This window comes from Mustela nivalis (assembly GCF_964662115.1).
Source record: "Mustela nivalis genome assembly, chromosome: 12".
NCBI classification, from domain to species: Eukaryota; Metazoa; Chordata; class Mammalia; order Carnivora; family Mustelidae; genus Mustela; species Mustela nivalis.
In genome coordinates, this window is record NC_139031.1 from 65590057 (window position 1) to 65615961 (window position 25905).

Here is a 25905-nt window from a genome sequence, read left to right on the forward strand (position 1 = left end):
CCTCAGGTTAACATAGTTTCTCCCTTGCACCTTTCTGGAAATAACTCTTTCACTTTCAGGACACTCATCACGTTCTTTTATCTCCCTGATTGTTTATTCTCATTCCCCTTTTTGGTTCTTCCTCATCTGCCATCCTCAGAGCTCCGTCCTTGGACTTGTAGTTTCTTCTGACTACTTCTTTGCAGTCTCTCCTCTCACTTCACAGTTTTAAATACATCATAATTCCTACTTTTATGTCTCTAGCCCTCCCTTCTACTTGAACTCCAGGGTCCTATCTGCCCAACTGCTTGCATAAGATCTCTATTTGCATATTTAGCAGGCCTCTGGAAACCTCAAGTGTCCGAAACTGGGTTCCTGATACTTTTTGCAAAAATATTCTTCCTTTCTTATTTGTTATCTCAGGATGTTCATCGTAACTGTCATTCAGGTCCTAAACCCTGGAGACATCCCTGCTTCCTACTTTCCTCTCACACTTCACATTTAATCTTTCATCAGATCTATTGGCTTTACCCTCAAAATATAGTAAAACTCCATCCGTCCAGTTTCTTAGCACAGTGGCAGGAGCAACAGCTTCTCCTCAGGTTTCATGATACCAGTATGGACAGTATGGAAATGGGAGATGGCAGAAAGTTGACCAGGAGAGACAAAGACTTAGTATCTGGAGTGAGTCCAAAACACGAGAAAAGGTGCAAAGGCAAACTCTAAGACAAGTTCAGTTACTTTGTCTTGTTTCCTAAAGGGGCAGAGGACAAATTATAAGGAAGTTTCCAGCCCAGTTTCCTAACTGCCGTGGTCCTCTCTGGAGAACGGACAGTTTGCTGCTCCCTGACTAGGGGAAGTGCTTAGTGAAAGACTCAGCAGGTGGATTTCTAACACTGAGCCCATGTAACCAGAAAATGTGGTGACGCCCTGGCTGCTAGTGAGGGTGAAGAGGGACAGCAGGGGACCGGAGGTCCCCACCGCTGTAATTCTGCTTGTGTTTGTCTTCTCTTTAAGCTGATCTAAATGTAAATTTTCAAAACTAGAACTGTATTAAATGAGCACACGTCCAGAACAATACCGGAAGTCTCATTAACTCACTCCCTGGTGATTCCGCGCAGCTGGTGATCGGCGTGTGGCCCCCAGTTGACAAATTCTGTAGATTCATTGCTAGTGAGTCAGTGATCTCCCAGTAAACATGACCCTGCATTTTACATGATTTAGGTTCTTTTTTTATTCCATTTATAGCACTGGGGCAGAAAGCTACAGTGCATCCAGAATGTGGCCATTTCTTTCCTCCTCTGCTGCTACTATGCTAGTTTGAGGCGAGACCATCTCTCACACAGATCTCTGTCATAGCCTCTTAAGAAGTCTCCCTGGTTCTGTTCTTACTTCCCTTCCGTCTGCTCAGCCCAGCAGCCGGAGTGATCCTGTTCCTACTTAAGTTGGATCGTGTCGCTCTTGACTCACAACCCATTTTGCCTCCCCATTTCACCCGGAGTGAAAGCCCAAGTCCTTACTGCGGCCAGCAAGGCCTCACAGAGGCCACGTTCCTTCCCTTCCCCCTGCTTCGTCTGCTCCTGTTCTTCCTCCTAAGGACTTTGTTCGGCCCCTTCACTAATCCTGCTGCACCTTGAACACACCGTGCTCAGTCTTACCTCAGGGCCTTTGTATTTCCTCTTCCCGTGAGAAACTCCCGTCCTTCCTTTAGGTCTTTGCTCTGATGACACCCTCTTAGGTGGGCTTTCCCTGCGCCTGCTATTTTAAGTTGTACCCCTAACATACCTTTTCCTTTTTACTCTGGTGTCCTTCACAGTGGTTATCTTGCAACATAAGGATTTTATTTGTGTTTTACTGTGTTCTCCTCCACCTCTTCACACACACTTCCTGTAAGCTCCGTGAAGGCGGGGATATTTGTTTTGTCCACTGCCAAGTCTGCAGCGCCTGGGACGGTCAGGTCAGCATGTAGGAGCCCTCCATCCATATCCGTGGAATGACTTTGAGTGGATGGGGCACGTGAAGTGCCATCAGTGTGTGACATATCATCAGATAGATGATGAGGGGGTGAGAGTCTCAGGCTCTCCTTTTGGTTCCATATTGAAATTCAGCATGTTAAAATCCTCTGTTGGCATTTTTCTCCCAGAGTCACTAACATTTTATGCAGTCTGCCTTTGTAATAGGTGCTGGAACTTTCAGCAAATCTTTTTTCTTCTCATGTCTTCACTTTTATCTTCCCTAAATAGGCTGCTGCCACAATACTCTGAGGTCATTCTAGTTTTTGTAAAATTACTCTGAGAGATTCTTTGTATCGGGATTAGGTTTTTGATCCTTTTCAGACTCCTACCCTTCCCTTCAGCACCCTGAGAAGGCCTGGATGTTCACTGAGCGCCATTCGCCATCGCCCCTCTGCCCCTTGTCTCTCTTGCCTGTGCAGCTCTGTCCTCTGCCCTTATCATCTCTGCTTATGGTCTGGTGAGTTCAGGCCTTCTGCAGTAGAGTTAAATAAATGCAGTCATGTCTTAGTTCTGAATGCATTTTAGTTCACAGTCTTCTTCTGGTTATTAATTTAACAATTTTAGAATTCACTAATGGTGTTGCATTTCCATGGGTGAAAACCCCTTTTTAAAGTGTCTGAGGATTGGCTGAATGTGTAATTCATATTGAAACCTTTTTCTGTGCTTTTTACGATGTCCTGATCAGTGCTTTCTTCTATAGGGTTTTCTTTTTTCTTTTCTTTTTTTTTTTTTAAGTCAGGAAGTAAAACAGTCACCAACTTACTGAAGGAAAAAGCATTAAAACGCTGATGTTGCTTTTCCACAATTAGCAGTAATTATACCCAGAAAAAGCAAAACAGTCTCAAAAGTCTCATAGCTTAATTTGGTTTTGCAAAAATATAAAGTACTCCTAGCAGTTTCTAATTTTGATTATTCTTTACAATCTCTATTCTGTGTTGTAATTGCCTGCTTTTAAAAAAGCTTGGTATTGTGAGGAGACCTTTAGAAATAGGACTTGCTAATGAATACAGAGATAGTGTGGAATAGGATGGGGAAACATGGTGGGCAGAAATTTTTTCTTTTTTGCTGTTTTTCAACATTTATATAGGTTCTTTCAGAGAATAAAATAAAATATAAATCTATGTAGGCCAGGCTTAAAAAGTTATAATAAATGTTTTTGGTTGTTTTAATGAGAATCTACATTTGTGGGTGGTCTGTGTTAACAGATGAATTTATTGTATTTTGTTCATGGTTATTTATGTAGTAAAACACAATTAAATACAAAAAATTTCTTTTCAAGATTCTTACCAGTCTTAGGCAAGCAAGTTATGCTCATGTAGTAAAATTTTAATTAATTCTTATTGGGGATAAGGATGGAAATAGCAGTCTGTTCATTGTGAATTATGGGTAAAATCCAGAAACGCTGCTTAATCGAGCCGTTGTAATCAGGAATCACTTTTTATTTCAATTCTCGTATTGTTTAAGTTATTAGGCTTTTTTTTTTTTTTTTTTGCAATAATGGCGGTTTATGCAACCTAGTCTTAATTTTAAAATTTTATTTGAAATCGCAGAGTGTCTTAGATAATCATTCAGAATACGAATTCTCATAGAGGCATTGGGGTATGACTGAATCTGTACTGATCCCAGTATATCCTGAAAATGTTTTGCATAAAGATTTATCAGTGCTAGTGCTATCAGTTTGTTTCTCACAATTTACCTCATTTCAGAGCAGAGTGCTAAAACCAAAAAACCAAAACATGTTTAATACCGAGTATATATATTTTTTTCTCCATCTGCATCTCAGCCCCTGGACTGAACATGACGATGGAAGTTTTATTCAACAGCTACAGGAGTATTTGTGGAGTGGTGGGAGGTGGAAGCATGGGACCTGAGGCTAAGTCATGGTATTTTGTGTGGCCGTTTCTTTCTTATCGTGGATCAGAAAACAGATTTGGGAAGGAGAAAAAAGTTCACCATCGTAGTTGTATCTTGGGATCTCAGTCCCATAACCAAGAACTCCCTTGTTCTTGGCAGAGCTTTCTTCTTAGTGACTCTTAGGTTGACTGGACTGCTTTGCAGTTGACCTCTGAACCTTGATCAGTCCTCCCCGCCACCCTGGTCACTGTTGAGCCTCACCTGCCCCCTCTCCTTTCCAGGATTTTGGAGCTGCCTTCCTCCTATACTGGGAAAGGTGAGAAAGTATATTGGATTTGGCACTGCCACCTGAGGACTCATTTCCATTTTGTACGTGTCCTTTAAAATGAGCATTGTAAATTCGGAGACCCTTTCCAATGCAGATGATACAAGGCAAGTTGTAATTGCTTCTAGGCCAAGAGTTTAGACTTAATTTGGAATTACGATTATGTCTCAGAAAAATCAGAAGTCCACTGTTTTGGAACTGTAATCTGCTTGGGAAGGTTGGTGGGGAGGCTGTAAGTGTTGTAGAGCCGAGCGCATTGTTCTTCTTAGACATGAGTGCTGGTTTGCGGTGGCATGGGAGGGAGGGCTGATGGATTATTTGGGATGGTGGTTATTCTTAATGCAGGCACTGGTTCTAGAAAACTGTGAATAAAACCATATGTTGCCATATCTAAACTATAGAATATATTATTAAATTTTTAATATTTAAAATATTTTTAGATAATGCATGATGTCTCCTGTACTTTTATTTATTACTGTGTGCCTTTTTTAAGCACCTTATCCTCTAAGTTAATTTTGTTGCTGAACTCAAGTGCCTTCTCCACACCTTGTTATAAAGAGTAAAAGTCTTTGGTGGTCTGAGATGCAGTTGATGGAATTGTTGTACAACTTTGAGTAAATCTGAAAAGGAAACTCTGAGTAAAAAACCCAATCCTTTTTTGTTTACATTGAATATGATAAGACATTTTACCCCTGGAACTTGTCTGAATTCTCTTATGTTATCAGAAATTTCTGCAAATTGAATTTGGAATCAACACGTGGGTACTTTTTTTTTCTTTTTCATGGTCTTAAATACAGAAAATCATAATCTATTTTAAGCTTCTTATAAATGATGGAGCACTTGTTTACATGGGTAAAATGACTCTATCTAAGTAGTGTATTGAAGTTCATGTTAATGTTTGCTATTTAATGACACCTAATGATATTCAATGAAGGGTTATGCTAAACCGAAGAGAAAATGTGTTACCCAGGCAACTGCCTCAGGCAGAGTAGAGATGCAGGCATATGGCTCTATAGTACACATTATTTCAGCATCTTTAAGCATAAAGAACCACACATGTAATTGACTGTGAAAAATTACTGCTCAGTTACTGTATTGTATGGTCATAATAGAAGTAAATGAATACGTCATTGTTGTTGGAACAAGTCTGTTGGGAATCACTTGTAGACTCTACTATTTAAGAAGCAAAAATACAATAAGAAGAAAATAGCTGGTTTAATTAACATGTAAAATTGGGTTAATTTGAATTCAGCTGGCACAGCAGATATTAATGTTGGCTTTTTTGTGTGTATGATATTCTGGCTTAAGCCTGTGTGCTTTTACTTCTTCTTGCCCACAGCATGAATAATTTTATTTTTAAAAATATGATAAAGGCTATTTCAGTCATTTAATTTTTGCTTTGCCAAGTGCTTATGTTATGATCACATCGGAAAAGGTATTTGTGTGTATCCCTAGTGTAAGACTTAAACTGAATGAAAGAAAAAGTTGAAATACTTCTAAGTAATTGATAATAGTCCCTGAAGAGGAATCAGTAAAACTTGATTTCATAGGTTTAAAAAAAAATTTAGTTTACTGCTTATTTTTAATTTTGTTTTTAATGAAGTGACTAACTGGCAGTTGTCATTGGCAGATGCAAGAAAGTAGCATATTTGCTTTTGTCACTTTCTGTATGTCTGTGCTTAGGTGTTCATCTGTTTTCGAATATCCCTGTAATCATCATTACCTTGCTTCAAAGATTCAGAAAAACACGTTGAGAAAAGGCATTGTGTCCCAATTAAAAAATCATTCAACTCAATCGATTTGGGGTATTTTAAAATGCTATTTGAGCAAAGAACACCCATAGTTAATATGGGCCTGTGCTAAAAGTATGCATGAGAAAATTCTGTTCTTCACCTTGTCTCCTGGGCTTTAAGTACTCAAAATCTCTTGAGTGGAAGGTACTTTTTGTGCTCTTTAGTGCTAAACCAAGGGAAAATTAAACTGAAGACTGAAGTCAGGTGAGTAAAGGGTTTGGCAGCATGTGCTCTACTGGAAGCATTTCAAGTACCTGGTTATCCAGTGGTAACCTAACAAGCAACCTGCTACTTTATGCAGAGTGATAGCAAGTATACAGCAGTCACTTGAAAAAAATGCTAGGTAATAAATTTGTGTGCCTAGTGGCATTTTAGGTCCTGATTATCTTATCTAAAGCTTACATATCTCCATTATCCTTCTTCATTTACCATTTTAATAGAATTGAAACCTTCTCATCCAGCCTTAAAAGGACAAAGGAAGATCTTGGAAATAGATTTTTTTTTTAAATTTTTTTTTTTTAAAGATTCCATTTATTCACCTGACAGACAGAGACCCCAAGTAGGCAGAGAGGCAGGCAGAGAGAGAGGAGGAAGCAGGCTTCCCTGCAGAGCAGAGAGCCCGATGCGGGGCTCTATCCCAGGACCCTGGGATCACGACCTGAGCCTAAGGCAGAGGTCTTAACCCACTGAGCTACCCAGGCGCCCCAGAAATAGATTTTTTTAGTTTACTTTGCTTACCTGAGTGACTTTTCCATTATGGCTTAGAACTACTCTCTCCCCACCCCTCACCATTTTTTTTTTTTTTTTTAAACCAGTGGTCTTTCTCCCTTTCAATTTTTCTCTTCCATTAAAGGTCCCCTTTAAACTTTTTAGGGTTTTTGTTATTTTCTATTTACAATCCCTGTTAGTGTTTAAGAACAAAGAGGATATTTATCTAGAGTGTATTGGAGATAGAGAATGTGATTTGTCTCTAGCTTTAAACTCCCTGTGGGAATTCTTTTCCTCAGTGCAGTGTTACTCCTGTGGAGATTGGCCACAATTAGAACTTTTTTATGATTCAAAGTTTAAAGGATTGGGGAGGTGACAGGACCTGAAGACAGATTCTCCTGAGGTCATTGGGCAGTGGGCATACTATTTAACAGGGGCAAGAAGGAATGGGGTGTAGAATATGTAGAGGTGAAAGATCTCTACAGCAGACTGTTAGCAGAAGAGAAGTAGAATGGGGGTGAGTCATACCTGTTAAATGTGCAGATCCCTCTGATAAGGCAGGCATTGTTGGAGGTGTAAGAATGTCCTGTATGAATCCCAATAGTTGGCACAGTTGGCCCTGGGCCACTTGAGTGCTATTTGGAGTGAACTGTAAGCGGTGGGCAGACAGGTAGATCTGGAAATACGGGCTTATCACTTACTGAGTCAAGTTCACAACTATGAGAGCCTGTGTATTTATCTACTGTTGGCAATATGGAGGCAGTGATATATGTAGGGGTGGTATTTATAGGCGAAACTCATGATAACAATACACCAGAATTGCTAATAAAATCTTTAATAGGTTTTTAAAGCCAGGCAGTAGCCTGCTTGTTTGAACAGTATTCAATCTCCTAGATTTCACTGGAGCCAGTGAATTTAAATAGAACCCTGGCAAACGCTGCAGTGAGATTTGAACCCCAGTATGTGTGTAGAACTGAGGAGCCAGCTGGCCTCAGAACAGATGTGCTCCCAGCAGTGCCAGTGCTGGAACCACAGTGGGCACGGGAGGGCTCCCTGTGGCCGAACGTGAAAGAAAACAGGATTGTGGACTGAAAGGCATTGGAGAGAGCCTCCTTCATAGATCAGCAAAGATCTGCTCCAACTTGCCCAGCAAAATCATTCAGCCACTCAGGCAAAGGAAGAACTGGAACTCAGGCCACTTTCCACCTTACTCCTGATGATGTTAGCATATACAATTAGGTAATAATAATTCATTTTCTCCTTAAAGTGTGTTAAGAACAATTGGAATGAATTTGCCTGATTGGGTTATATGGCTTCGTTTGCTTTCTCACTGACCATCAACTGGCACCATTTACTTACAAGCTCCTTCACCATCTGCCCAACTAGTAGTTTTCATATCCTGCGTAACCGCAGGGCCTCAGAGTCTGTACCACTAGCTGCCGTAGCCCCTGGGGCCATAGGCCATTGGGTGTCCCTGATAGGCACCTGACTCCCCGGGCTTGAATAGCTGTGTGCTGTGACTTCTCAGACAAGCCCTGGATTTGAACACTTCTCAGATCTCTCTGCTAATACGCAAGCCCTTGGCTCAGCCTGCTGCAGCCTCTTTGGATCGGGCTCACTGCCTCCCCCTGCAGTCTGTGCTCTGCAGCATCCCAAGTGTTCTTCCCATGCAATCCCGGCATTCCTGGGTCTAAAGTCCTTGGTGGAGGCTGTCCCCCATGCGCCCTTGTGGTACAGTCCACATCACCGCATACAGCCCTGCGCGCTCCTTCATCCCCGTCTCCCTCCTGCTTCCCTCGTCCTCTAGTCTCCAGCCCTTTGGTGGCTCCCTGGCGCAGGCACTGAGGTTCTTTGCCCCCAAAATTCTTGCTCCGCATCTTTCCAGTGCTTCCTCCTCCTCACCATTCAGATCTTCATGCTACCTCCCACGATGTGTTTCCTGACCACATAGGCAGAGCAGCCCCGCTCCCGTCCCCATTCTTCTCAAGCTTGGCTGCACAGTAGAATCACTTGGGAAGTGGGAAGAAACAAAAGGCTGCCCAGGTCCCTCCAAAGACAATTAATAGGCTGTCTGGGGCTGAGAAGCAACTGCTTTAAGGTATTCCTCTATCTTATGCTCTATATGGAAGTTAACTGATTATGAATCATCTTATTTTTATGTGGGTATGTTTGTGTTCATTGCCTCTTTTCTCCACTAGAATGGAATTCCTGGAGGACACAATTCTGTCCATCTTACTCATGTTCGTAGTATCCTTAGTGCCTGGGGCATTGCCTGGTACACCAGAGATGCAGGGAACTTATTTGCTTGGTGGCTTGAACCACATATATTTGCAAGGCATTTGGGAGGGAAATAAAAGAGCTGGAAAACCCCATGTTAAAATCATAGAGGCCAAAGCTCTTTTGATAAACTTGGGATCTCAGGAAAGTCCAGTTCTGTGTTTCTGCCCCCCCCCCCCCGCCCCGTCCCCCCCTGCCCCACCCCCGACATTCACAGATACTTGAACCTGGGTGGTCTGGTGGTTGGAACTGAGTTTTTGGAGTTCATTTTGACTTTTATCTCTGCCATTAATCCTGGACAATTGTTTGGCTTCTGTTGTAACACACGGAAGAGGGTTATAAGAAGAAGTTATTTTTGCGAAGCACTCTTGTGGTTAGGAGCCTTAAGTAAAAGTGGTAATTGGATTTTGATATGGTGCATTGTCTACAACCAAACTTCCTGAAGGCTGAGCAGATCAGATCCTTATGTGCAGTTGCTTAAACTTTCCTAGCCACAGAGTTGGCCTGGAGGTGGAAGCCAGGCAGAGGATGAAAGGGACCACATGGGGTATAAGCCACTGCTGAGCAGAAATAAGCAACAGCCCGCAGGAAGAGAAGCTGGAGGTTGTCCTCCTTGGATAGCCGGTTAATGTGACTTTCTGTCATTTGTTTCTTTTTTCAGCCCCCCTCCCCCACCATCCCCATCCCTCATTCAGTCCTCCTGCCACTACCTAAGCTTAGATCCTTGATGTTTTGTTTCATGTAAACTTTAATTCTTTCTCTCATTACAAAAGTAATTTAGGACATGTATCATGGAAAAGACTAAAAACTATGGGTAAGCAAAAGAAGAAAACTTTGTTTCTAAGATTTTAACTACCTGGAGAGAACCATTGTCAACACGTTGGCATACATCCTTCGCACTTTTATGTATGTGTTGTTATTTTTGTCCATTTTTAACAAAATGGAATCTTTTTTGTATCCACTTATATAACTGACCTTTTACTTAATAATGTGAATCTGTTTGTAACGATTGTGGTTGGAGAGTATCCTGTATATGGATGTTCCTTTATTTAATTAATCATATATTTTTGCATATTGAGGTGGTTTTCGCTTTTTGCACTATTGACTGTGCCACTTGAACATCCTTACACATAAAAGTTTGTGCACGTTCATTCCTTATTTTCTAGGACACAGCCTGGAAGTGGGATTGTGGTGTTAAAGAGTGTGGGCACTTCTCAGACTCTTGCTGTGTTGTCAGATTGCCCTCTTTGGAGAGCGTAGCACTCTAGACTCCCCTCGCCTTGTCCTAAGCCACCCTTCTTTCCTCCAGGCCTTCATGGCTCTTTTCTGGATTTAGCCAACACATCATCCCTCGACGCCTGGCTCTTCTCCTTCCAGCTCAGTTAACACTCCTCTGCCAGACTAAATGGTTTAAAGCACAGTTCATCGTGTCATGAAGAATTTCAGACCTGGGGTACTGTCAGGATGTGAACCCCTTTGCCCCTGCCCTTACTCCAGCATTCTCGCACCGCTGGTGGCTCGTCACCTGCAGCCTTCCTGCCTTGGTTCCTGCCCCACGGTCTGCCACCCTGTCCCAGGCCATCAGTTTGGGGCTGGGGGAGGGGAGGGCGGCAGGGGTTGCACTTTTCACCTGTGTCTTCCCTGCACACAGAGTAGGCATTGAAGCCCCACTGCTTTTGGCAGCCTCTCCTTCCCCCACCTCCCTTCTCTGCTCGGTCACATGTTCCTTCTGCAAGATCGATGGTACACGTCCACTTGGTTGCATCGTCCCTCTGACATCATGTGATGGTACCGACAGTCCCCATCTCTTTTCCCTCAATATAATAAAAATCTTTCCTACCTCTCCACTTCTGTTACTCGCCACTTTTCCCCATAATATAGTTTTCAGTCTGCAGTCTCTAAGCATCTCTTGGCTTGCAAATATGGGAGGAGACCTAAGGGGGTGCCAGTATAAGGAAACGCTGGCATCGTTTGGTGTGTGTCCTTCTAGTATCCTATAGTGTATGTAAGAGTTACATAATCGTACGCAGTCCTGAGCCCAGTGTGCACATACAGTCCACTTGGAATCCCTTTTCGGCTTGCCTCAGTATTTGATTATAGGATGTGGTGTTTAGGCCGCTTTATGCGGCTCTCATGGGGTTGTAACATTGCTGCTGTTCCAGGTGGCTTTAGAACGAGGAGAATAATGGCTCAAGTGGTTTGAAACACAAAAATGACTTCCTTAAAAAAATCTCTGGTGACATTGGAACCAAGAACAGTAGTTAGAAACCTACCTTTCACTCATCCGAGTGGTTGAAGGCCTTTGAAAATGGACTGCTGGGTTTGCTTCTCTTCACTTACCCGTGTCCTGCTCTTCGTCGCTGCGGGTGGGCGCACGCGAACACTGTTCCGCAGGTAGCGACCACGGAGTCCGACAGAGTTGTGGGATTTATTTTAGAGGGCATCGGACATTGTCAGAGAAGTTTTGGGTGGAAACGGAACCAAGTGAGCTCACCAGCCAGGTCTGAACTTGATTAAGCTTGTATTTTTTGTTGTAATTTACTTTAATACCCATTAAATCTATAAAGCAAGACTGAAATACTGTTTATGTGAAAATATATATATACGTCTGTGTGTGTGTGTGTCGATAGCATGCTGTAAAGGAATATAGTACTGTGTAATTATTCTGTTAGCCCTCTAGTCAGATTACCTTGAAAATCCTTAGTGATCTTGCTGAACAGTAAGACATTATGATTTCATGGTTCATCTGTCTACCTCCTACATAGATGTATAATACTTGTATCTAACAGGATTACCAAATTACATACCTTTTTGGTATCTGTAACATGCCTAAAATACCAGAGTATTCATTGGCCAAATGGCCAGAAACCACAGTGACATTGCCAGATGAGGATTTGTTCATGCATATAGATAGGTTTCTCATACCATTTTGAGAGATGTAAGATACTCTTTTTATTGTATTTAAGTCTTTATTCCAATCATTAAAATTTTTAAAAATGCCTCTTTTCTGAATAATACACTGTGCAATTCGCTTTTGATTAACCATACGTCTGTGCGGGGATAATTGAGCAAATAGGATTATTTTGTGCCCTGACAAATTGCCAGCAAGCAGTTTGGTGAGCACTGTGGCTGTATGGTTGTTGGTACCTGCTCAGAGGAGTCCTGGGAGTAGGAGCAGTGGCGAGAAGAAGGAGAGTCAGGGACGTGTTCCCTCTCTCCTGCTTCAGTAGTGTGGGGAGCAGAGTGTGAGCCCTGGACTGAGCAGCCTCGGGCAGTCTCATTCCCAGCTTTAAGGTGTCTTTGTTTCAAAACTCCCAGATCTGTTTCCTGTCTTAGCCTTTGTATGAGTTTGCTAGGGCTGCTATAACAAAGTTCCCCCAACTTGGAAGACTTTAAAAATAAGTAAATTTATTGTCTCACAGTTGTGGAGAGTGGGATCAAGGGTGTCAGCGAGGTTGCTTTCTTCTGAGGGCTGGGAGGGAAGATCTGTTCCATGCCTGTCTCCAAGCTTCTGCTGGTTTGCTGGAAATCTCTGGCATTCCTTTGTTTATAGAAGCATCTGATCTCTGCCTTTATCTTCACAGATATTCTTCCTGTGTGCATGTCTGCGTCCAAGCATGCACTTTTTAGGACTCTAGTCATACTGGATTAGGTGCGCACCCTATTTGGGTTGGAGCTCCTCTTCACTAATTACATTACAACAACCCTGTTTCCAAGCAGTGGTCATATTTTGACGTACTGGGGTTTATGACTTCAGCATGAAATTTTGGGGGGAGGATGCAGTTCAACCCCTGTTAGCCCCTCTCCCGAGTTCCACACTGGTGCTTTTGGTTTCCTGCTGATCACGATATTCAGTGTCCCACCAGTACCTCAAATGGAATAGTCAGAATTGGTCTTATTGTCTTGCAAGGCCGTTCTCTCTTCTTTTTTTCTCTTACTCTATCTTTGTTGGTCATATATTCCTGCTTAGTTAGCCAGGTTGGATGTTTTGGTTGTAGTGAGACCCTTTTCCTGGCCCTCAGTCTCTGACATCCATCTCTACCGAGTTCTGTCATTCCTGCCTCAACTGTATTTCTCTAGCCTTTCCTCTCTTTTCAGTCCTGGTGTGATAGCTCTGGCTGAGACCCTTGTTGTCTCTTGCTCTCACACTATCTATCTCCCATGTCATCTTGACTCTTTTAAATTCATATCCACCCCAATTCTTTTTCTTTCTTTCTTTTTTTTAAAGATTTTATTTATTTGACAGAGAGAGAGAGAGAGAGAGCGCGCACACAAGCAGGCAGAGTGGCAGGCAGAGGCAGAGAGAGAAGAAGGCTCCCCACCAAGCAAGGAGCCCGATTCAGTTCTTGATCCCAGGACCGTAGGATCATGACCCAAGCCGAAGGCAGCAGCTTAACCGACTGAGCCACCCAGGCGTCCTACCCAATTCCTTTTCTAAGACAAAGATCTGAATCTGATATTTATTAGTGCCCCCCCACCCCAACTTTCAGTGTCCTCACTGCTTGCAAAGATGACAGGATTTAGTAACTTGAGCCTTTAAGGTCTTCCACAGGTGGCATTATTATAGCTCAAGTCATTGTTCACCCTTCACAGCCTGTTAGACATGGGGTTGGCAACTCCTGCATCCTTCCTTAAGCACAGCATATCCCATATGTTGTCACCTCTGTGTTTTCCTCTGTTCTTTCCTCAGTGTGGAACGTCTTCTCTATGCCCTTCACTCTTCTCGCCATCTTCCCATCCTTGTTGGAATTGGGTCTCAGTCAGATGGAAACGAGGACACCTGGTTTTTCGGCCAGAATGCCAGAATCAGTTGCTTCCCCTTCATAGAAGTCGTTGACTTCTAGTTTTCTCAAAAGTAAAATGAGGGGGTGCCTGGGTGGCTCAGTCATTTAAGTGTCTGCCTTCCGCTCAGGTCATGATCCTGGGGTCCTGGGGCAGGGAGTCTGTTTCTCCCTCTCCCTCTGCTGTTCCCCCTGCTTGTGCGTGCATGCTCTCTCTCTGTCAGATAAATAAAACCTTAAAAAAAAAAAGTAATATGAAGAGATTGAAGTAGATGATTTTTAAGATCTTCTCAATTTCAAATTTTTTTTAAAAAAGATTTTATTTATTTATTTGAGAGAGAGAGCATAAAAAGAGGGAGGGTCAGAGAGAGAAGCAGACTCCCCGCCAAGCAGGGAGCCCGATGCGGGACTGGATGCCGGAACTCCAGGATCGTGACCTGAGCCGAAGGCTGTCACTTAACCAACTGAGCCACCCAGATGCCCCTAAAATTTCTTCTTTAAATGCCACATCTCCATGAAGCATTCCCTAGGTTTGTAGGCAGAATAAATCACTCCTGTTGTGTCCCCGTAACACTTTGTCTTCTGTAACTTATGACCCTCAACTCGTGCATTCTGGTGGGCATATATGCACGTGACTACCTTGTGCTCCTCCAACAGGCTATAAGCTCGTCAAAGACCCCTGAGAATGTTTGACTCCGCTTTGCTTCTTTTCCCATCCCTGTCTACCCAGGTCTTGCTTGCATGTAGACTCTACTCTCACTGAGACACACTGAGTGGTAGAGAAGATGCTCTTGGGCAGGCATATTTATGTAACACATGCTGTTCCTGGTCCTGAATATTCCCTTGCATTTGGAAGGATGTGTTTTGGATGGTGAATGACAGAAATCGTCTATTGAACACACGATGGGATTTTCCTTCCTTTGTGACTTTATTATGATCAGGTGACTTTCTGGAAAACACTTAACTTTGTAACACTTTGTGTATAAAAATGTGTTCTCTCTATGAGATGCTTAGAAGTAATTAAGTGTTTTGAGAAACATAGGAAAACACTCCTGTTTTCTTCCTCCCTCTCTATCCTCCAGAGACTTGCACTATTTCAGGGTATTATTGAAATATTTGGACATTTAAAATACAGAACAGTGGCACAGAACATTTCTGGGAAAGCTTTTGTGGATGTGTTTCCTCCTTGGAAGTCAAAGCCTCTGTGGCCTGCTGTATTGTTCCTAACGGCCAGATTTGATCATGTCATGACCTTGCTCAGAAGCTGTCAATCACTCCTTGCTTCCTAGAGAAGAAAAAAGAGGCCCTTTTTTTGTTTTCATGCCCATCTCTGGTCTTCTACTTCTAATCGCATTTCACAGTGTTTTTCTTTTATGTGCTCTGCTGCCCAGACAAAATCAGTTCCTCACTGTTTTCCCTTGTCCACGCCCTAGCTTTCTCGCACCTGCCTTTCTGCTAGGGTCCCCTGACCAGAGTTTCCGCCCTTCTGTGCCCATTACTACGTACCTGAACCTCACGTGTTTTTCAAGACCCAGCTCGCATTCCATTTCTGCTGCAAAGCTTTCTTTGATTTTCTCCCAGAATTCTGTTTTCATCATGTTAGTCCCTATCTTAACTTTATATACTGTCTCTAGTTCTAGACTAGTGTCATCTGCCTAATCGGACCGAAACGTCCTTGGCGTCCCATTTCATGTCTGTTTGTATTCTACTGCCCCTACCAGTGCTGTGCGGCCAGCTGAATCCACATGCGGTTGGTGGATATAAACAATGAATGCGTCTCTGTGAGCCATTTTTACATGGTGTATAAAGGTGTAAATGAATGACAAAGCTGCTCTATTTTGCTGCTACACAATCACATTCTAATCTAAAATATCTCCTCTTTAATTCTAGAATCCAGCAATATGCCTGAAACAAAAATGCCATTTTGGCTAAAACAGTTACATTTGAAATTATAATTCAAACCTGTCATGTTCTTTCTTAAGGTCCTCTACATTGCTGTTTCAGTCCACTGTATGTGAAAGGAAATGCTGAGTGTTAATCAATGGTTTTAGGTTTGAATGTAGTTTTTTGACAGTGATGTTTAATTTTTTTCCTTAGTGTCTATTTGTGTATGCTTTTATTTGCCACAAGCTACTGATTTTATGCTCTGTGCTTGTTTTATGTTGCAGATTAATATCCTTTCAAGAGTTCGTAGCATTTGAATCTGTCCTTTGTGCCCCGGATGCTTTGTTCATGGTGGCCTTTCAGCTGTTTGACAAAGCTGGCAAAGGAGAAGTGACTTTTGGTAAGGGCATGAGTGTGTGTGCACCTAAGTGATACAGACTTGTGTCAGCCATTTGTTTGTTTGTTTCTGTGTGTGTGTGTTCGTTTTCATCCCCAGGAATGAAGTGTAGGGAGAAGCTTTGCAGAAGTTAAGCATATCCCTTTTAACAAAGATTGTTCTGTGTTTTGAGCTCCAGATATCTTTGTTTGAAGAAAAACCAGATCTCTGGTTTAGTTTTGAAACTCTGGTTTGGTTTTAAAGTGAGGGGGGTTGTGCGTGACTTTTTCAGAGCCATAGACCATGGGAGCTAGGCAGGACTTCCTTTCATTCCCTTCAGAGTCAGTGGTGCGTCCCACGGATAGGAGGAAGACGTCATCCACTGCCCAAGAACAGAAGGTACCTGCGCCCCCAGCACTTACGGTTCTTACCTGGTTCCCACGGAGTAGCTTGAGTGCCAGGGCTCTGCCCAGGATAGGAGCTCAGGGCAGCGCCAGAAGAACCTTGGTCTTCCAAGCCCTTTGTGCCCCCTTGCCTGTGCTTCCGCCTTCTTTATTGTGAAAAGCCAGAACCCGTCTCACAGGGAGTAGCTGCAAAGCTGCAGAAAACCCAGAAGTCCTTTAAGTATTAGGAGAAAGGAAGCAGCGGGCCAGGAATAGGTTCTTTATTAAAAATAAACTGCTTCCTGACGTATGAAAAAAAGTGTACAAATAAACTTTTTTATGCTGAAGGTATAGATTGGCTGGAAAGTACCACAGTTTCCTTGGTCTGTGTGGTATAAGGTGGGTGCTCTTTGTGCACATGAACCTGCTGTAGATAGCACTTCCCGTGAAAAACAGTGGAGACGTTTTGGACTTATACATTGTTGATTCAGGAGAGGTGGCTAAGGTGCCCATTTCAAATGTCTTTATTCATAGTTTCCAATTCATTTAGACTTCTTGGGCTTTTCTTACTTGACGGATGGTGAGAAATGTACAGATGAGAGGAAAATACAGACCGTATCAGCGTACCATCTATTCTGGAATAGTTTGGAAATTGGAGACACTTAGCTCCTTCTACCTCTTGGCTCTGTTGTGCTTGAGCAAGTTAATCATCCTCTCAGGTCTTCATTTTCCTTCTCAGAAATGAAGACAATAGCTGCCTAAAGTACAGGTAAGGCAGTATAATAGACTTATTTTAGAAGCCTTTCCCCTTCTGTAGCCATTCATCCACATTCATTGGACATGGCAGTTATTTAAGGCTTGATCAACTGAGGCAAAACATGGACATGTGCCTGGTTTTGTTTTGTATACTCTAGAAGCTCAGATGCTTTCCGTGAATACTCCTTGAGGATTATTTCATATTTAAACATCCCAGGAATAACTTCAGTTTTTTCCTTTCCCATCAACCCAGTTTGTCTTAGTGTCACTGTAACCACAGCTTTTCAGTGGAACACCAATAAAAACATGTCCCCATTGAAACTGTGGAGTAACAGATGAGCAGCTGGCTCATGGTGGCCTTCATTGACTCAGTGGAAGCCAGTTTGATGAATACATTAGGACAGCGTTTCCTGGGGGTTTACAGAGGACCGGGGGCCGCACATCTGAGTGAGTTGGGCAGTGTCATGCACTCAAGCTCTCCTCCTTCCTGGAGCACATGTGGAGGCGGGGGTGCGGGGGCACGGGGGCACCGGGGTGGAGACAGGGGCCCTGAGAAATGGCCTGCACGTGTTCTCCTTACGTCTGAGTGTGAAGCAGTAACGGGTATGGGTGGCACCAGCCGTAGACTGACCTGGTGGAGAAAAGAATCAGGAGACTGTCCCCCTGTGGGGAGGGAGGGGCTGTTGGTGTGAGCAGAAGGAAGGAGCAGGGGAAGGGGAAGAGGCAGGGGTGTGTGTGTGGGGGGGTCATCTGTGAGGTACAGCCGGCGCAGTAGCAGGAGCGTTCTCTGCTTCTTACTAGTGCTCTGTTGATGGGCAGATCGTTTCAGCCTTCTGAGCCTTATTTTCCTCATCTGCAGAATCAGGGTAGTAACAATCTGAGTTACAGAGCCATGTGAGGATTACAGGGTACACTGCATATAGAAGTGCTATCTGGAGAACAAAGAACAGAGGCCTCTATAAAAATATTACTAAAAGAAAAAACTTGAGAGAGCAAAGGAGGATTTCTTTCTTTTCTTCTTCTCCTCCTCCTCCTCTTTTTTTTTCTTCTTTTTTTTTTCTTTTTTCTTTTTCTTTTCCTTTTGTTTTTGTTTTTGTTTTTCATGTGTGTGTTTTGGGAAGCCCTGCACTTCCAACTTGCTGTTTAACCACGGGCTGGGTAGCTAGTCATTTGCTTACCATCTGTTCTGTGTTAACACCATCTCATCTCTGAAGGCATAGGACACTGAAATGAGAAATCACGGTTTCTAAGGAGCTAAAATTCTAATGACAACATCAGTTGCGTATAACTTGTAGAAGAAATGCACATCTCCTCTCCCAGTGTCCTGCCCTCCACAGGCAGTTCATTCCAGAACGTGCCTGTCTGTCGACAAAACAGAAACAGCATATGTCCTGTATGCATTTATGTTGCGCTGATGGGGTCCTCACCTGGGGGTGGGGGGTCACACAGAGTAGCCTGGGCTTTTCTGAGCTATTTCTCCCTATTTGGGATTAAGCCGAAACTGATATACACTACAAACAAGAACCCAAATGACCATCAAATTACAAATTAATAGCTGACTTTTAACGTTTTTTGTAAGGTAGGGTCCTCCAAGAGAAGTGGGTGCTGTGTTTAGGAGGCTTTTACCCAGTAAACAAAATCACAGGGGAGATATGGCAGCCTAAGGAGTGTTTCAGCAGCAGGTATCTTTAGAAGAAGCTAGTAACAAGTATGTTTTACTGGAAACATATAATGGGGTTGGAGAAACTTTTTTAAAAAATGGAGTTTGGGAGAAAAGGGGACTGACTTGGTCTCATAAGCCTGCAGAATTCAGAGCATCCCGATCTGTGACCTGGCAGCCTGTCTCTGTGAGGCGTTGGAGATGTACCTAGTGACACTCCTACCTCCTCTTACGCCCTTAGCTCCTTGTAAACCCGTCACCCAAGAATGACTCTTTCATGTTTCAGAAGGTTGCCTGGGTGTGCCTCTTTGGGAGGGGTAAGCATGAAGAGATAAGAGAAAAAGTTCTCCTTTCTTACCTCCCAGATCGTCTCCGTTGGCTGTGGTCACGAGGAGAGCATTGTTTCATGGGACATAGATTGATCTGGGGTCTTCCCGTGGGCTGCAGGGCTGAGGGAGGAGAGTGGCCTCGCTTCCCCATACCTCCTGGCCTTGCATCCTGTCCAGAGGAGCGCTTTTACCTTCTTGATCTGTACTTGTCATGGATTTCCACATGAGGGCTTGTTTGGAGCAGGGCTGGACGAAGCTCCTTAAGCAGCAGTGTTTGCTACAAGCCGCCGTACTCCTGCTCCCGCTAGTGCTGATTCTGGTACACACCGAACAAAACTCAGGTGGCGTGAGGGGCGGATATTCCAGTGTTACCTTTCAGTGAAGGCTTGCCCTGTTTCCTCTGAGGCCTTGTTTATGTTTGTCATGTTTTCATGTCTAGATACTCCTGTGTTTGCTGCATTGAAAAGATCTTGATTAGGCCAGTTTCATTCCTTTGATATCGAGTTTGTTATGTTCACTTGTTTCCTCTGAGGAAAACTGTATCTTTAGTGTTTTGTTCTCACCATGTTTTCTTGTTTTGATACTTGATATTTATAAGTGCGTTTTGAGATGTCAACAGATGTGTACCAGGGTGTCTGCCTAAGAAGAAAATTCTAGTTAACAATTTGCAAAAACACTTTGTTCTGTTTTTATTTGTGTTTTTAGCCTATTTTACATGTGATAGTGAATTTTTGCTTTTAATTTTTTAAAGTTTGCTTCTCACATAAACATAGTATACATACAGAAGAATGCACATATCCTAAGTTCTCTCAGAAACATAGCATGCCTACAGAAGAATGCACACATCCTAAGTGTACGTCTTGATGAACTTTTGCACAGTGTCTGTACTTGTTTTATCACCATCCAGATCAGAAGGAGAATAGTGCTGGTGCTCCCCGGGCCCCTTTCCAGTTATCGTCCCCCAGGCCCAGTGCTAACCACTACTGACAGCTAACATCTGTCACCATCCACTGGGTTTGCTTGTTTTTAAACTTGGTAGTTATCAGCAAATAGTGCTTAAAGCCATTTAATTGGTAGGGGCAAAAGAATTAGTAAAGATAGGGATATCTTTTAGATCTGACTATATTGTAAGACTGAAGATTATAAAATCTCCAGGGAACTTACGTTTTAGGTAGAAAGTAAACAAAAATTATATGATGTCAGGATAGACTATAATGTAAGCTAAGTGCTAGGAGGGTTAGAGGCCCTACGAGCAGTGCTAGAGGAGTGTCTGCGAACACCCAGGAGCTGTATGGCCTGTGAATGGCAGGAACTTAGAGCTATGGGGGTCTGGAGGTGAAGGTCACTTGGGAGGTGCTATAACAGACTCATGGAGGTCTGGGTTGGCCTTGTAATCTCTCTGAATCCTATATGACTAAACTGTGAGGGTATAGGGGGGTCCAAGGGCAGGAAGAAGGACCGGATAGTAGGTATCGAGCTTGTTCTGCTCCAAAGACAGTTTTATATAATCTCTTGAGAGAAGGCAAGTACCTAACATTTTTATCTTTATCGATCACTTATTACCTACTTGCCTCTGGGCTAAGTGCTTTCTATGTAATTTATTCCTTAATCCTCCCAATCTGGGAGGTCTGACCTATATAATTCTGATTTTACTGAAAGGAAATGGCCTTGGGAAGGTTAAGTAACTTGCCCACAGTTGTGGTTGCTGTGGTACAGGCCGGGTAGCAGCCTGATGACCGCCAAGGGTTTGCTGTTTACCGTGTGCTCCTGCCTCCTCCAGGGGTTGACTGCTCTGTGGGGTAGCCCTTCCTTCCTAACGAAGACAGGGGCTGACTAATCTGGAATAATTTTAGTCTTTATCAGACATGGGAGGGATTTAATAATTTTTCATGAAGAAGTAAAGAACTTTCATGAAGAAGTAAGCAACTGCATTTAGTTAGGAGTTTGTACGGCTGTAGCAGGAAGTAATTGTAAGGAAGAACATACCCGGATTAGAGTTCTCAGTAGACACAGAAAGTTGCCTTGGTGGCACAGTTGTCCAGGTAATTTGTTGAAATGCATTTGATATTGTCTCACCAAGGAAGCTTTATCTTTTGATGTGAACAGAATTCTAAAGTCGGGGAGGGGGGATTCATGGAGTGATAGTGGGTGGGAAAATGGTCTTCGTACAGGCTGAGGATGTTAAAGGAAGCCCTTGATTGAAATGAACACCTTGAGAGCTGTGGGCACAATATGATAGAGGAGGTTCCTGGGCAGGAGTTTTTAGTTAATAAGAGAGGAAGTTGGGAGGCCCGCAGGCTCTTCAGAGGACAGGGACCAGATCCAAATGATGCCTAGAAAAGATGGATTTTCTTGCATTAATTGGAGTGGGGCACAGCCAGAGGCAGACACGCCTATGGTCATTTTGTGGGCTTTCCAGTACCTCTGTGAGGCAGGCAGATGACCACTCTCATGTGAACAGAGGAAGTGAAGGTCAGGGCTTAAAGGTGTGGTGTAGACACATTGCGAAGGGTGGTTTCCCAAACACTTTCATTTTCCCATGTTTCTTATTTGAGGATGCCAGGAAAGCAAAGCATTTTCCTTATGAATTTTAAGAAAGAGCTTGTGTTGTCGGGGCGGGGTGGTGGTGGTGGGGGGGTGGTAAAGAAACTGTTAATCCTGATGTATTTAGTGTGCCCACCAGTGACCCATCTCTTGATGATACTAATTTCACATGACTGATTCCAGCCCTTTGCTGGTTCTTTGGTTGTTGTATCTGCAGTAGGCCACAGGAACAGCCTAGCCCAGTAGTAGTAGACAGCCTGAATCTTACTTTGGTCCAGTGAACGTCATAGGTGGACCCCCTGAAAACTCAAGAGTATGTTACTATACCATAGTACTTCTTAGGTTGAAATCTGAAATTTTTGCTTACTTGCATAATGCTAATACATGTTTTTCTCTTTAACTTACCTTTTGCATTCCAGTGAACAAAACTTCATGAACTGTTTTATAACGCAATTTTAAAGTTATCGTTCTTAGTACGTGAGAGTAACCTCCAGTTTCATTGTCTATGTGGCAGTGATGTGTGTAGGGATCTGCGGTTTTTAATTGAACTTTAAAGACAGGAATTCTCGAAAGACAAGGACTTCTTGTCTCTGGGGTTCTGGGTAAGTGTTGGAGTCCAAGAATGGCCACAGTTGTCAGTAATGTCAATAATGTTGTCTAAATGAGCATTTACTTTTAGCAGATCTCAAAGAGGTCGTGATCTGCCAAAAGATAAGTGCTTTTTGTAGAGGGACAGTTTGAATGAATAGACATCTTATTTAAGACTTTTCTAGCTGTTAAAGACTTTGGTTGTGAAATAGTGGCATGCTTGGGAAGCTTTGACTGGCTTTCTGCTTCAGGTTCATCAGTTGACCTGGAGTCCAAAAAAAAACTAGCCCAGTCTTGCTCTTTTATTGGAATTTGCAGTGGCCTCTTGTTCTTTAATCTTCGCTGTTGAATGATATTAAGAGTTTTGGGTATCTTCAAGTAGTGGTGTTTCCTGTTTCTGTTAGTGTTATGTGAAAAAAAGATTTTCCTACCAGACAGTCACTTTTAAAGTCTAAAATTTTTACTTTTTTAAGCTCTGCAAAGTCCTGCAGAAAAGTAAATCAATGTAACTTTGTCAGACTTACTTCAACAGGACCTTTCTTTTGTCTTTGAGACCTAAACACAAACTCCAGAACTAATGAAGTTGATTGATCTCTGATGCCTTTCTCTAGTTAATTCTTTGATATGGATGGTGGTGTTTGGAGGGGCCCTTTCTTGGTTCACTATTAGATTTTGTACTGGAGCATCTGCTGTGAAAGTGGAATGGGCACTCTGTGGGAAACAGGCAGGCTAGCTGACATGACCAAATACGCGGAAACAGTCCACTTCAGTCATTTTAACTCAGATTGCAGAAAATGATGAGCGCTAAAATCATGGAAATAAGTTTTGAAGGTATGCTCCAAAATTTATAATACATATAAAAGGCTAGAGGAATGTATGTAGTGGATTCGACGAGGACAGAACTTTAGCCGTAATTTTTTAAACTTGCTGGGAAGATCATTTATTTTTATCTTTATAAAGGCACTTGGAAAATGAAATATCCCAGAGATAAGCAAGAGCAAAAATTGGTTAAGGGTTGAAAGGAGCATTATTTGGGGGAGGTTCTGATTTTGGTGTTTCACAAAAATAGTGTGTTATTTTGCTGAAAGAAACTTACTGCCCTACAGTAGATTTAGTTTATATTATTTTGGGACTCAAGTCCATTTTCTTATACACATTCCAGTAGAGAATGAGAATATTGGATAAGAACAGTGTGTGTCTTGAAAGTAAATAACTTCCACATTGATAAGAATTGTGGCATGCCTCGGTGCTGAGTGTCTTGCCTGAGATCCCAGAGACTGTTCAGAAGCTGTTCCAGTTCATTGGGTCAAAAATCCACTATTTACGAAAAGCTAAATACGGATTTGCACGATTGACCATAATGGCTTCAATTTTGAAAGATAGTAGTATCAGGGAGCACTTCCAGTTGGTGGGATAATTTGAGAATCGTCCATGCTCAAATGGCTAAAATATTGTACTTTTTGCTACTTCATCACTCCATTTTAAAAATAGGGAGGGGGATAAAGGCCTGTTGAGAAGGTGGGAGAATGTCAATTGGAGAGTAAATCACAATAACCCTGTGAAGCCACTCCTTAGTTAACAACTGCCTGAAGGTTAACGTACTTCAGGAGCCTGTCAGTGTGGAGAGGCTGACTGGGGGATTCTGCCCGTTTGCGTGGATGTGTGCGCACGCACGTGTGGGTCAGGTGGAGGGAGAAGAGGACTTGTGAATTGGGTAGAAGGTGTGGAGAACGGAAAGCCAGCAGTAAATCCTAAAACTTGGAGCACTGGGAAAATTGTACTATTTTAAACTGTACTGCTCACTTAAAAATAGTAAAATTATACCATTATTCTTTCAGTATGAGGGAGAGATAAAAATACAGTTTTTCCAAATTGGAAAATTTGCTGTAATCTTGCTGCTAATGACTGATTTCTTCCAACAGTTGCAAGGCAGTTTTTGCTCTGATAGGTTGATAAAGGAAACAAAATCAAGAACATATTGGAAGTTCTCAGAGAAAATTACAGTTTAGGTATGTGTTGGGGTGGATAGTTAGACATTTTAATTGAAATAAAACAGTTTTATACTAATATGGGATCACTGTGGGTGTACATTTGTAGTACATCTGCTCTTGAAGCATTTCAGTAGGGTTAAATGTATGTTAATGCTTTTGCAAGAAAATCATTTTTGATCACATCCGTCTAAGGAAACTGACTGAGGAAATTGGTTTTTTAGACAATACAGATATTATGCTTGCATTTAGAGAATGAATTAGGAATTCTGTACTCCCTTAAAATTTTCAAAGACTTGGAATTTTTTGGTTGTGGTCTTCTCTAGTGGTGAGGAAAGTTAATGGTAATTGGTACAACAGATGATTAAAGCAAACACATACCTGTAGAGTGACCACAGTCTCCTCTATGCCTCCAGACATTGTTTTACGGCACCTACTTTTGATATTATGAAATACTGCTCATGGTTTGGTTTATCTGGTTGAAAACACCTTGTCTAGCATGTGTATCAAAAACATCTCAGTTGACTTTTCACTGTTTATTGCATATGATAAAAGATGAATATCAAGTGCTAGGTATCTGCCAGGCTTTAACCTTTTTTTTTTTTTTTTTTTTTTTTTAAATTTTTGTGAAGCAGCGTTTATACTGTGATGAGTTAAGCAGTGTGGTAACCCCAAGGATTTATAGCTCCATCAGATTTTAGAATAGGAAGGATTCTTACCAGTAAGGCAGACCATGGGTTTTGGTTGTAATAGTGTGGAGGTGTTCATTACCACTGTGGACTTTCTGGCTCCCTCTCAAGTCTGCAGAATCAAAAGCTTAGGGCGTGGGGCTTGGGAATTTGTTTTAAACAAGCTCTCCAGGGAATGTCAGTTTTGACCACAGTTGAACAATGGCTGCTGTAGTTCATGGCTTTCTTTCATGGCTATGGAAAGAAGCCCAGAGTGGGGTGGAAAGTGACTGGTTTTTCCAGAACCACAACTTTGCCTTCTACACCATGAGAAGGACGATCTTTTTCTCGGATGCCCATGACCTCAGCAGAGTAGTTGCATCCCTTTCTAAGTACTGGATTGGAAGAGGTGCACATTAGCTTTCATTAGCTCTCTGGCACCGCGTTTATATGACTTCAGTCTCCTCTTGGGCCCAGCCTGCCTGCGTGTGTGCGCGCAGAGTGCGTATGTGCTTAGAAAGATACTTATCACCGCTGTACCTGTGTGTTGAGAATAATAATAATAAAAAGTTTCAGGGGCTTACAGGGAACTCAGTTTTAATGAGAGGGGCTGCGTGTGTGAAGTACTTACTCTTTACTTACTCTCTTTTAATGGCACCCATTTTCCCCCTAGAACTTTTTGAGCGAGTGTGAATTGTAGCCACAATACTTCTTTCCTCTTCAGACCCTTAACTGTGATTAATATAAAAAGGCACTTGTCAAAAGGGTTTGAAATGGCAGCCTTGATCCTGGAGCACATGGAGGTAGAGATGGGTCTGCATCCACTTGCTCCATTATGTTATTTAACTTACCAGTTCAACAATTTGTCTTCTGCTCTTTGCTTAAGAGACGATGGCCGTGTGAGCTGTTGTTAACTGTATCAGCAGGGTGGGATATTATTTCCCTTAGAGCGAAAGCACAACTTTCTTTGAGGATTTAGTGCACGTTAGGAAAGCAC

The 25905-nt window shown here is 42.5% G+C and overlaps 1 protein-coding gene across 1 annotated transcript in view; it reads left to right on the top strand.

Annotated features, from left to right (window-relative positions):
• The window catches only part of SLC25A13 (solute carrier family 25 member 13), a 180519-nt gene that overhangs the window by 52393 nt on the left and 102221 nt on the right, over positions 1-25905 (top strand). The window contains 1 exon segment of the mRNA XM_082693601.1: positions 15901-16016. Coding sequence (XP_082549727.1) covers positions 15901-16016 — 116 coding nt within the window.